This window comes from Hyaena hyaena, unplaced genomic scaffold (genome assembly GCF_003009895.1).
Source record: "Hyaena hyaena isolate Hyena2069 unplaced genomic scaffold, ASM300989v1 scaffold_733, whole genome shotgun sequence".
In the NCBI taxonomy this organism is placed as follows: Eukaryota; Metazoa; Chordata; class Mammalia; order Carnivora; family Hyaenidae; genus Hyaena; species Hyaena hyaena.
In genome coordinates, this window is record NW_024081367.1 from 55,056 (window position 1) to 67,345 (window position 12,290).

Genomic DNA, 12,290 nt, shown 5'->3' on the forward strand with positions numbered 1-12,290 from the left:
CTCTCTCTCAGAAATAAAACATTAAATTTTTTTTTAAAAAAGGAAGAGCCTGCACGGAGACTGTAAAGCGCAGCCTGGCAGTGGGCACAATCACACCACCTGTGACTTTATCCCACTCAGGATAAAGCCGGTCAACGATTTTCTCCAATTTACATGTCACTTAAAATTCTTTAGCTTCTTCATCCGGGAAACTCCTTTGGACACATCATATGTGGGGCCGGGCTCTGTCCTGGGGGGTGGAGCCCCCTCAACCGGACCAGGCCACACCCTGTGTTGGCCGATGGTGGCAGATAGTTCACCTTTTAATTGTAATCTTGAAATAAAAGTGACAGGACATTTAGTGATCTTTTTATTATGTTAATATGCTCAGAGTGAATTGACCCCTAGGCCCTGAAATAACAAGAAAAATATATTGGTTAGATACAATTCTGGTATCTGAAATAAAGACAAATAGAAAACTACATTAAAACATTAAAAAGTTGCAAATTTTCATTAAAGGTATTTACATGTGTATTCTGACGCCAAATTTATAGACACATTTCTTTTAAATTAGATAAAGTATTTTGAAATATGAAAATAAGAGAAATAAATAGTTAAATATCCACAACATATTTATGAGTGAAAATTCAATTATTAATTCGTGTTCCAAATTTACAGATTTATTTATAAATGGCCAAGGGATCCTATAGTTCTTTCAGAATTGCTTGTCCTGTATCTTCGGTTCCTCAAGAGCATATGACTCTGTAAAGCTGCTCACGGCCGCCAATCCCCGCCGGGAATCACTTCGGCAGAAACGCACGCTCCTTCTGTAACCAGGAGACTAACCAGTCTTAAATGCACCTGATTTTGTCAATCACTAAAGTGAAATATTTTTACAAATCTTTTTACAGTTACAATATCTGGAAAATATGACAGATACATTTCTTGAAAGTGTTGATTAGAGGGAAGACAAGGACTCCTTGATTAGCGTTTCTCATCACGGCCCGGGTGACGGGTGGTCACCTGTGCGAGGGACCAGGTCGTGACCACGGTCTGTGAAGCCAGGAGGGGTCACGTTACAATTCCCTCGGCGTCTGCGCTCTGCTCCGCCTAGTGAAGGTTTATGTTATTTCTCCCCATCACTTTTTATTTTTTTAATTGAGTTATTTTTTGTAAAGGTAATTCTTAGTCTCATTCTTGCTGTATTTTGAGTCAACCATACGAGAAAGAATTAGTTTACCCAGAATGGAGAGTGGTTAGTGCAAATTCCTGGTCACTGACGTACTCAGGGGGCGCTGTTCAAACAGCGATTAGGGGTTTTCTGAAACCTATGTGTTTCACGTGGCGGGGAATTAACGTACGTGTCTGCTAATTACGTGGTAGCAACGCCACGCATTTCTCAGTGGCTCCTGAAGGCCTGCATGTCTACCACTCGGGAGGTCAGGGTCTCCCTGGGTCTCTGGGGGGGTCCGGCGGCAGGAACGCAGGCCCGCACAGGGGCACGGGGGCCGCAGCAGATTCCAAACACGGCCTGGCTGCGCCCCGTGGCTGCCTGGACATGAAGCACGGGAGCCGGTTCACGGGACGGGCGGGCTGGTCAGCAGCTGGTCAGGAGACCGGATTTGGGGGGCTGGTCTCTTCATTTTAAGTGACGTTGGGGTTTTAAGCGTCATGGGACGTCTTTGAGAAAAATGAACCTCAGGCTCCCCTCCACTCTGCAGACCCGTGAGGGGCAGGACAGCACAAAGCAGCCGCCCGGGCCTGCTGGCCGACGCTGAAGGTCAAGCGAGTCCAGCAGGGCCGCTTCCCACCAGAGCCAAGGGCACCGCCATGTGTGCTCAAGGCTTTAGGACACGGCCGTTGTGAGCGACGCGGGGTCAGGCGGGCGCAGGACAACCAGTGGAGAGTCAGGCCCTAACTGTTCTAGAACCGCAGGTGGAAGGAGCGGGAAGCACCGGGAGGAGAGCCACGTGGGGGTGGCTGCTGGGCTCCCTGGGGCGGGCGGGGCCCAGCACGGGCACTAGCGGGGCAAGGGCCACGGGGGGACCCACGCTCGGTGACTGCAGGCCCATCTTTCCTTCTCACGACAGCGGGAGGGGAGGGCTCCGCACACAGGGGAGGCACCCGGGGGGGTGCCGCAGGCCGGATGGCGCCTGGGGGGGGCTGGCGCCCGAGAGCCGCGCCCGCCCGCCGTCTCTCCCTGCTCGGTCCCGCTGTCCGGCGCGTCACGTGTGAGAGGCCCACAGGCACGGGGTCTGCAGGGAAGCCTTTACGGGGCGACTCCAAGCACCGAGGGGGGCGCTCTGCTCGCGCGACAGCGGAACGGGCTCGCCGACCCGGACCAGGGGCTCAGTTCCCTTCGAACAGACGGCTGCTCTCCTGGGGACGCCGGCCTGGGAGGCCCGGAGCCCGGCTGCTTCAAGCTGCAGGGACTTTGGTCTGCACTCGGGACGCAGGTGGAGCGTCAGCCCCGCACAGGGCGTGACAGGTGACGGCGGCAGGGCGTCGAGCTGAGGGACAGCTGGGGCGGGGCACAGGGTCGCCACGTCCAAAGACGGGTCTTAGGAGAAACGGTTCACAATCAGGAAACTTGCTCAGTCCCTCGTGGGGACACAGGAGACAGAGCGTGGGTCACGTCACCGCTTTGCGTACGTCCTGCCAGAGCTTTTGTTCAGTCCCTTTGGAGTAGGGATCTTGCTTCCGACCTTCGATACAGAGGTCCCTGATTTGGTCACGGCTGCGCTTTTACCTGCTGGACACAGAGACACGTAAGACACAGGCCCCGGGTCGGCAGGGGGCTAACACGTGAACAGAGCACAAAAGCACGTTGACGGCGGGGCGGCCGGGGTGGCAGGGGGGCGGCTAGGGGTGGTGTGGCCCTGGGGAGGAGCAGCACGGCGGCCACTCAGTCCGCAGGCGGCCAGGCCGAGCAGGGCACGTGTGTCCTCAACGGGCTCAGAGGAGAAACCTGGCCCGAGGGTCGGAAGGGAGAGAACTGAGCCATTCACCCCGGGCTGGTTCAGCCTCAGCTCAGAAATGAAGACAACGAGCAGCCCTGTGACTGGAGCTTCTTTTCCGGGCTGAGTCGCCCTGGGCAGCCCCCCCATCCCCTCGACCCCAGCGCCCACATCTCCTCAGTGAGGAAAGAGGCTGCAGGGAGGGGGCGCCGTGAGCCACGCTCAGCCCTCGGCCGGGCACCTGACGGAGCCACGTCTGTCACGCTCGTGTCTACCGCTCTCTCGCGGACCACATGCCCCTGAAGTAAAAATGTCCGTCCAACAGATTTTTGTCAGCAATAGTTTTCTAATGAAAAATATCGTGTTTTCTTGTAGGCATTCTAAACCCAGCATAAAATAAGCTAAAGTTATAATCCATCCAGCAGCAGTGGCATCATCTGTGAGCCTACTACCCAGCTCCCTGGTTTGTGGGAGAAGCAGGGCGTGACCCCGAGGGCGCCCGGGAGCCGGGTCTGCGGACTCGACGCGGCCGTCAGGCAAGAGTGCGGCGCTGACGAGGGCGAGTCTGCTCACACACCGGCCCGCTCGCCAGGAGCCAGAGGACGCGCACGAAGGCTGGAGGGAGGCGCCTCTGAGGGAGAGGCGCGGGGACCCCGCCACGCGGCACCCACGAGCGGGCCCCAGACCTCACCCGGCGGCACAGCTGGCGCCTTGTGCAGCACGTGCGTCTTGCGCAGGTTCATCGTGCAGCCGGCGGGGCCCATGAGGTGAGCCTTCCACGCCTGAAACCAGAGAGGACGTGCACGCTGGTCAGCCAGGCGGCCGAGGGGGGGCGGCGAGACGAGCCCGCTAGAGCTGAAACCAGCGGTGGCCGCAGCCCCGGCGTGTGGCACACACAGCCCTGGGTTCTCGTCCCCTCCGAGCGCAGCGGCCAGGAGGGCTGTCACGTAAGCGCGTGTGGACTCGGGGAGCGCAGGGGCGGGGCCGGCGGCGGCCCCTGGCTGCCGGGTCCTGGAGCGATGAGAGGGCTCTGGCAGAGCCGGGGGAGCGCAGAAGACCCGCCCCAGCCCCGCCCGCAGGTGAGCGCGCGGCCCTGCAGCCTGCGGATCCCGGGGCGGAGGGCCCGTTCCGTTGTGCCCACGGCCCCTGCCCCACAGCAACGGAGAGAACGAAAGGATGCTGAAGCCGCCACGTGTGGTGACTAGCTGCACGGCACGGACGACTGAGAGGCAGAGGCGTAGAAGAGGCCCGATGACGGCTTGGAGCCGAGAGCCGTCGGGCGCCGGGGCGACAGGGCTGAGGTCTGCACCGCGCGGGGCAGGAAGTGACAGCGGCCACATGGGGGACCGGGTGTCTGGTGACAGCGTTAGGGTCACGGTAGTAATCAGAACACGAACACAAAGCCTCCTGAGTTACACACGGAAACGGAGAGAATGCGTGCGCCCGGGGGTGGGGGGGGCTACTCACACGACCGTTAGAGCAGAGCCGGGTTGGGAAGGAGGGGGGAGCAGTGCGCCCCCGTCCACAGACGGCCCTGGGACGTGCGCGGTCACCAAGGGCGCACCACCCTCTAAGAAGCAACCGCGGGGAGATCTAAGGTTTAAGCCTCCAGAGCCAACCTGCAATCACAGGAACCGGCAAGAACGACCTCTAACGGCGCCGGGAGGGACGCGATCAGCAAATACAGCTTACGGGGAACCGGCCGGGCAGCGGCTTCTCCCGAGGCTCTGAGCACACGAAGGAGGCTGCTTAGAAACACGTCTGGGAGTCTCCGTGTGGGGCCTCACGTGGGGCCCAGACGCTCTGACGTGGCCGCAGCACAGCCCCCGCGGGGAGGCTGAGGAAGGCTCTTGAGAGCACTGTTTGCGGAGCTCTGTGCCAGGGCACTTACAGAGGGAGAGACAGGCTGTCTGCCTGCGCCTCAGCGTAGCCTGGGAGGGAGCCGCGGCTGGGTGCAGATGGAGTAGGGGTGTGGGTGGGCGACGGGGCGCAGGGGTACCCCCAGGCCCCTCCTCTTGGCTGCGGACTGTGTCAGGTGCCCGACATTTTCTGCGAGAGGGAGGATGTGCCTCGGACAAGTGGGTGGGTGCGGGGCCGTATGGTGTGGGCTCTCGGCGGTCGAGGGTGAGCATAGAGCACAGCGGGGTCTGAGCCGCCTCGTGGGCACATCCCAGACGGCTGGGGCAGCGAGAGCCCGCGGCGGGCACGTGGTGGACCGCAGGTGCAGCGGCCGAGCGGGCTGGAGAAGTGGCGGAGCCAGAGGCAGGTCCCCAAAACTGCCCTGCCCGGCACGTGGAGCGCATCGCCACTGTCATGTCAGCTGAGCCACCGACAGGAGCCTCAGACCCGCTCTGGTCAGGGCAGCGGGGCCCGGGGTGGGGGGGGGGTGCACTGTCACTGACACGGGGAAGGGAGCAGAGCTTGCAGTCGCCAGCGAGGTAGAATTTCCAAACTGCGTGGGGCTGTGGACTGCAGTAAGGAGAAGGGACCCGCGTGTCCGGACGCCATTCGGGGCCCCCGCACGCTGAGGGGCGCGGCGCCTGGACAGAGACGAGAGCCCCTCGGGCTCCCCCGCCCAGAGCCAAGGTCCCACAGAGGCCACGGCGCCAGAGAAGGAAGAAAGGACAGGAGCAGGCAGGTACCGGTAACTGTCAGCGGACCTCAGACAGACGCGGTGCTCCCCGAACGCCCGCGGCCCCGCCCCGCCCTCCTCGTCGCCCCGCTGGCTGCCCCTCACCTCCTCTCCGGGTGAGAAGTTCTCATGGCACAGAGGACACCGGTTGGCCAGCTTCTCCGGTTTGGCGGCTGAAACGGTATCAACAAAACAAGGCTCAGCGCCTCCTGAGAGACCCGTACGAGGAGCCGCAGACTCGTGAGCGGACCCCCTCCCACGGGGCCTCCCCAGGCCGGGCACGAGGGGCACAGAGGGCTCCGAGGGGCCGGGGCCGAGCGGCACGCACGATTACAGTCCTTTGTTTTTATGTGTCTGGGCAACTCTTCCTTTAAGACGGCCTCGCTGCAGCGGTAGCACCTGCGGAACCCGCCCTTCTTGTCGCACTCGGTCAGCAAGTGCTCCGTCAGGCTGGAGACCTCGACCACCTGCGGGAGGAAACGCGGGAGCAAGCAGGCTGCTGAGGCCTGGGGCCTCCCTCGGTCCTGACCCCCCGGCCCCACGGGGCTCCCTCGGGCGTCTCCAGACCGCTGAAGACCCGTGTCCCCCGCGTCCTCCTCCTGGAGGCGCCGTGGTAGCACACAGAGGCCACAGCCGAGGGCGTGGATGCAGGGGCGATGGCTAACCGCGGCGGGGCGCCCACAAAGCTGCAGAACAGCTTAGCTGTGCGGCCTCTGGGTGCAAATCCCGGCTCCCTGACGCTCCTAAGTGTGCAGAGATGGGGTCACTCTCGCCAGCCTGGCGTGGTCGGCAGGAGTGACCACACACCTGCTGGAGAATGCAGCCACCAACGCGGGGGTGGGGTGGGGGAGGGGCCTGCCCTGCCAGGCTGAGGGGGGTGGGCCCTGCCTACTCGGGGGCTTCTGTGTAGCCGGCATGAGCCCCAAGGTAGAGGCCAGAAGTCCGCTCTCCTCGTGTACGAAGAGGAAGGCTTTCCCGCACCAGAGAAGGAGTTCGACTCGGGGGGCAGGAGGTTCTTGAGCAGGACACGAACGCGCAGGCCCCAAGCGAGACCAACAAGGTGGGCGGCGCTGGGACCGCAGACAGGCCAGACCCTGGGGGCGCGGGCGGCTACGCGTCAGCTCGGCGGGACCCGCAGCGCAGCGGGGGACGGGGCTGAGGCGCTAGGAGGAAGTTTACAAGAGGGCGCTCGAGTGGCTGACAGACGACGGCAGGGGCTGCACCTCACCGCGGGCTCAAACCCCGGAGCTGCCCCCCACGCCCCGGAGCCCCCTCCGGAGCACGGCCTGCGTCAGCCCCGCAGCCCAGCCACCTGCCCTGGGGGTGCACCGGAAGACGGCTACGGGAACGTCTGTGGCAACATTATTCAAGGCAGCCTCAGAGCGGAGGCAAGATGGAGGCACGAACTGTGGACTGCTCAAACAGCACAGTATACAGCACGCGACACGAATTAGTTACGTTTTGTAGGATTCCACTGACAAACCCCAAGCAAGACGCCCTAACTTGCAGTGTCAGAAATCAGGACAGTGGTGACTCGGGCCGGGTGCTGGGGACGCGGCTGTTACTCTGTGGGGACTCCGCGGGCTCTCTCACTCATGGCTTTATGGACAGGCGCGCATCCTGTTAGGTGCTTCGCAGGTGCCGTGCTCCCTGCAGACGGAGGGGCTGCGGAGACCCTGCACTGACGGGGTCTGGCGGCACCGTTTTCCCGCCGGCACTGGCTCACTTTGTGCACCCGTTTTGGGAATTCTTGGAACACGTGAAACTTTCATCGGGGTGGGCATGGCGCTGACCTGTGATCAGTGAGCAGGACTTAGCGTGTTTAGTTTTACGCACTTCTGACGTACGCACGCTGTTTTCTAGCTGTGGCGCCATCATGCACCGAAGGGACCATGGCTCATGTGACCTCTGTGCGCCCCGGGAAGCCACAAAAGTCATGTGACTCGCTTGCTCGCGGCATCCGTGTTCCCGGGGCGGCCTGGACAGGACCCTGTCACTGACGGCTGCCTGTGACACGGCTCAGCTAAGTCAGCAGGGAAGAGTAGGAAGGCGGGTAAGAGCCATTCAGCTACTTTTCCCACAACTTTTCCACGGGGGCGCTAACCGTCGGGGGCTGAGTCGGGCTCCCGAGGGCGGGAGGGCGGCTGAGCAGCTGACCTGCCTGCAGCAGGTGCATCGGGTCAGCATGAGGCACTGCTTCCAGTAGTGCAGGTCGAGGCCCTCCTCCGTGAAGGACTCGCTCCGCTCCCCACAGAAGATGCATAAACTGAAACGAGACAGAGGCGGGAGGTGAGGCGCGGGGCCGAGACGTCCCGGCTGTCACCCCCGGAGGCTCCGTCGGGGGAGGGCCGCCAGCGCCGCAGGGAGAGTGGGTGCTCGAGAGCAGTTCGCTTCGGGCCCCTGCCCGCCCTCACCGGCCGGCACAGTCAGGCGGAAACGGTATCTGAGTCAGAAGAAAGGAGACAAAGACGTTTCACTGAAATTCCTAGCGCATCTGCTGTGGCGGCTGCGCACGGAGGCGCTTGGCACCTTTAACATCGCTTCTGACAACCTGGCGCCAGGCGGTGCTGGGGACGGCATGGGAAAGCGGCTCCCCCACACTTAACGCCCGTCAGTTTAAAGGGCAATTTTCCAACTGTTACGAATGACCGACGCGAGCCTAATCATTCTACAGGCTCACGGTGCGCTGGGGTGAAAATGTCTACCGAGTCACGTTCTATGTGGCTGGTCCCTTCCCTCTGAGGATGACCCCAACTCACTTATCCAGGTAGTGAGCGGCGGGAATTTCCGGGGCAGGACATGCCACTGCTTTCCCTTCTCGTGTGTCTGAAATGAAAAACAAAAAATGAAAAAAAGAAAAGGTTCTTATGTATTTTAATGTCTACTTGTTTTTGACAGAGACAGACAGACATACGCAGGGCAGGGGCAGAGAGAGAGGGAGACACAGGATCCGAAGCAGCTCCAGGCTCTGAGCTGTCAGCACAGAGCCCGACGCGGGGCTCGAACCCACGAACCGCGAGATCACAACCTGAGCCTAAGTTAGACGTTTAACTAACTGAGCCATCCAGGCCCCCTGAAAAGATTATTTTTTAAAATAACTTTTTGTAGAAATTATTTTCAAATTTTTAGTAACCAGTTTGGAATGAAATACACTTCAAAGCGCACGAGTTAACCAAGGCCGTACAACGTCACGCCCTCAGCACTGGCCGAGTACCTACCCTGACTGTCCTCCAGCGTGGGGCCCGCCGTCTCCTAGGACACAGGAGCAGAAAGGTCAGGGACAAACGGCTGCACACAGTCCGTCCAGGGTGTTTTGGCCCCAAAAGTAAATTCTTCTGTTTTCAGACTTTATTTTTTTAACATTTATTTATTTTTGAGAGACAGAGCTTGAGCAGGGGAGGGGCAGAGAGAAGGAGACACGGGAATCACATTGCCATATGCAGCCTTAGTTTCCTCCTTTGCCCCTGAAGGAGCTGGGAGCTCCGGAGAGGAAATCTGTCCCTGTAGACGCTGCGAGCGGCACATGCCGCTGCCTGGGAGGCGAGGGGGGCCCCTGAGCCTGACACAGACCACCTAGCGGGAGATCCCTTTATTTACCCCCAGACTCGATTTCCAAGTACTCTTGGCAACAGACATCCGCCTGCCTGAGGCCGCGAACAGTAAGGGAGCTGGCCGTGCGCCTGCCCGCTGGGGCTGAGGGTGGGGGCCGGGGACGCACACGGGGGTCGGGCCTACTGACCTTGCTTGGCTGCGCTCCGGCCTGGATTTCGGTGAGCGCCGCCAACTGCCCTTGTAAAACTTTAATTTCTTCTTTCTTTTGTTTCTCTGCTTCTTCTGTAGCCGCTTTTCTCTGTGCCTGATGTGAAAATTAGTTTTCTGTCAAAACAGCTTTTTAGGATAGTCTCAGAGACGGGGAGAGAACTACGGCACATGAATTACATCTCTTGTATGTTGTAAGGGTCACTAACACTATAACGAGGGTTCATTCAAAGTAAATTCGCCAGATTAGCCCAAAAATGTTTACTGGTAGATAAAATCACCACCGTGCTCTGGGCTTTCATCACCCCGGTTTGCAGACGGGGAAACTCAGGGTCTCACAGGCAGAAATTGCAGGAGCCTGGACCTGAACTCAGCGCGCCAGCTTCCTCTCCGTGAGGCTCCGCTGTTGCTTTATTCGGGGACCAAGTAGCTCCCTCAGCACAGAGTCAGGTCCCAGTTTCACACACGCTAACTTACCTTCACTTCGGCATCTGTAGGTCTGCCGTCTATTTTAGCAAATCCCTCAAAAATTGTTTTATAGAGAACGTTCTTGCGCGTGGTGTTGTCGTCTGGAGGGAGGTATTCTAGAACGAAAGCCCGGTGCTGTTTATACATGTCCAAAATTACTCTAACCGCTGTTTCTCGAACCTCATACACTCTGTGCTCCAGGGCACTCACTGAAAACTAAAAATAAAGTTGGGAGGGGTTCTTGTGGTTACTGATTCTTACAATAACAGAGCATTTTTCCACATAAAAGAAATATGGCACATTATAAAAATTTGAACGAGAGACCGCCGCCCGCAGAACCCCATCATGACACAGTGCTCCCCACGTGTCTGGCACAGTTATGTGTACATAACTTCGTGTTTTGCTTTTTCCCATTTAACCCGCTAACAGGCATTTTTTATGTTACAACCATCCATAAACTTCGTATTAAATATTACAAAATATTCCAACCACAAAGCAGAGCAAAGAAACGTGATACACTTCACGCATCTACCATCTAGTCACCAAAGCCGTGATTTTGTCGTGTCTGCGTCGGACCTTCGTCTTTCAGAAACAAGGCAGCGTGGTGACGGCGTGGGTCCCCTGTGGAAGCTTCTCGGCCCACCGTCCTCCCGCGCTCCTGGGAGGCGTGGCTCCCCTGCGGCTCCTGCAGCCCACGTGCACTAGTCCACCAGCGTGTCTGTGCGCGCGCACCACAATGTGCTTAACGTTCTACGTAGCATCCCGCGCTCTTCCTTCTGAAGCTTTATCTCTTCCGGCTCGACACTCCGCTGTCAGGGACACTCCTCTGCTTCGGCTGCGCCGCGGCCCTCCATCCTGAGGACCCACGGCGACACGTTCACCCCACTACAGAACGGCGTCGCCGAGACAGTGGACCAACGTCTCCCGGGGTGCTCTGGGCGCCGGGCTGCTCACTTCCCACACGTCAGCCTGGCCACAGGCTCTTCGGCTTTACCCCGAGCCCGGCCCCCGAGGCAGCTCGGCCCCAGGTCTCCTGGCCTTCCCCACCCTGACGGCCACGCTCCCTCCCCTGACAGCTCCTCAACCCCACCGGGGCTCCAGTCGGTCCCTGCACCCACTACCATCTCCCCATCCCCTCCCTCCAGCCTTCCCCACCCTGCACGTCCAGGCTGGACAGTGCGGTCCATCGCCAGGTCACTTCCAGCACTCACGCACACCCTCAGAGCCTGGGACCCCGTCTCCTCCTGCGTAGTCGCGGGCCGCGGGGACCGTGCCTGCAGACTGAGGGGCGTGCTGACTGGCCACCGCAGGCGTCAGGAGACCCCAGTGCACGGCACGCTGACCCGTGGCTTTCCAGTCACTTCACCTTCTCAGAGCTCAAGGGGGCATTTCATATTCCTTCTTGTCTCCTGAACCTCCGTTACTGCTCTAGCTGTGAGCAGACTTCCTCCGCGACGCAGATGCGTTCCCTACGCCAGGCACAGCCAGCCCGCTGCGTCTGCGCCAGAGCCTGCTCGGGACTTTGCTCCTGCGGTAACTGACCCCTCCTTCCCACTTCTGTTCCTTTCTCTTTCTCCTTTTCCCTCCATCAGGATCACTTCTTCCAGCATCCCGATGGAGCTGGATGTGGCGATGTGCTCGACGGGCCAGCTTCCTTCCTCAGTGCACACAGCCACGGCACCTTCCCAGGCCCCGTGTGCGCGGGACGGGCCATCTCGGTCACGGGGAGTGTGGCAGGGGTGGCCTGGCCCGTAAGGAGCCCCTCACCACCCTCCAGTTGTTTCTTCATTCGGTGGCCTCCGAGGTCGTGTGTGAAAGCTGGGTGTTGTCCAGGAGGAAGCGGCGGCCCTGAAGGCCTGCACAGGCTGGAGCGCTGTCTCTCCCCCAGAACTAGAAGCGCACGGGAGAGCCGGGGCGTTTCCCCCTCACGCTGCTGAGATGTTGGCACCCGCTGCTGCCACACAGCTTCCAGAACTGATGCTGGGGTTGGCATCGTGAAGTGGGCCCGGCTCCGGGCTCCGTGCTGGGGAATGAGGAGCATGAACTTGGGGACGATAAACGTGGTGGTCCCCGTGGGCGCCGCCGGGCTGCTGCCGCCAGAGGTGGTAGAGGCGGCCGGGCACAGTGTTCGAGGGCAACCACCGACTGCCTCTGGCAGTTTTAGAAGAAGAGACAGGGGCTCAGGGGCGACTGCTGACGGCTGACAGGCTGCAGGGCAAGGTGGAGCTCCCATGGGAGCCAGACACGTGGGGTCCACGGAGGAGGGAGACGGCACTGAAATCATAATGCAGATGCCCCTCCTGCGCGACAAGAGCAAGTATGGAGCGGCTGCCCGGGCTGCCCAGGCGCCGTTGTCTCCGCGTCTGGCCACCGTGCTGGCGGCGTGCACATGCTTCCGTGCAGCCCACGTGACGGCAGGGGGAGGGGCTCTGCTGGTTCTCTCCAGGGGCCGTCCAGGCGCACAGAATCCCTGCACTTCCGTAAGCCCGATGTTC

At 60.1% G+C, this 12,290-nt stretch overlaps 1 protein-coding gene across 8 annotated transcripts in view; it reads right to left on the bottom strand.

Moving 5' to 3' along the window:
• Nucleotides 1–336: 336 nt before the first annotated feature.
• CEP104 (centrosomal protein 104) overlaps nucleotides 337–12,290 on the bottom strand; it is a 32,211-nt gene continuing 20,257 nt past the window's right edge. For 4 of the 8 annotated variants that reach the window (XM_039218121.1, XM_039218120.1, XM_039218117.1 and 1 more), the window contains 9 exons: nucleotides 9,805–10,011; nucleotides 9,308–9,424; nucleotides 8,787–8,820; nucleotides 8,328–8,394; nucleotides 7,726–7,834; nucleotides 5,897–6,035; nucleotides 5,674–5,741; nucleotides 3,628–3,718; nucleotides 337–2,731 (listed from right to left, as the gene is read on the bottom strand). In XM_039218121.1, the coding sequence (XP_039074052.1) occupies nucleotides 2,616–2,731; nucleotides 3,628–3,718; nucleotides 5,674–5,741; nucleotides 5,897–6,035; nucleotides 7,726–7,834; nucleotides 8,328–8,394; nucleotides 8,787–8,820; nucleotides 9,308–9,424; nucleotides 9,805–10,011 (948 nt within the window). In that variant the 3' untranslated portion in view covers nucleotides 337–2,615. Of the gene's footprint in view, nucleotides 2,732–3,627; nucleotides 3,719–5,673; nucleotides 5,742–5,896; nucleotides 6,036–6,866; nucleotides 7,362–7,725; nucleotides 7,835–8,327; nucleotides 8,395–8,786; nucleotides 8,821–9,307; nucleotides 9,425–9,804; nucleotides 10,012–12,290 lie in introns of those variants that run through there. The other 4 variants (XM_039218119.1, XM_039218123.1, XM_039218122.1 and 1 more) reach the window with 4 other exon arrangements.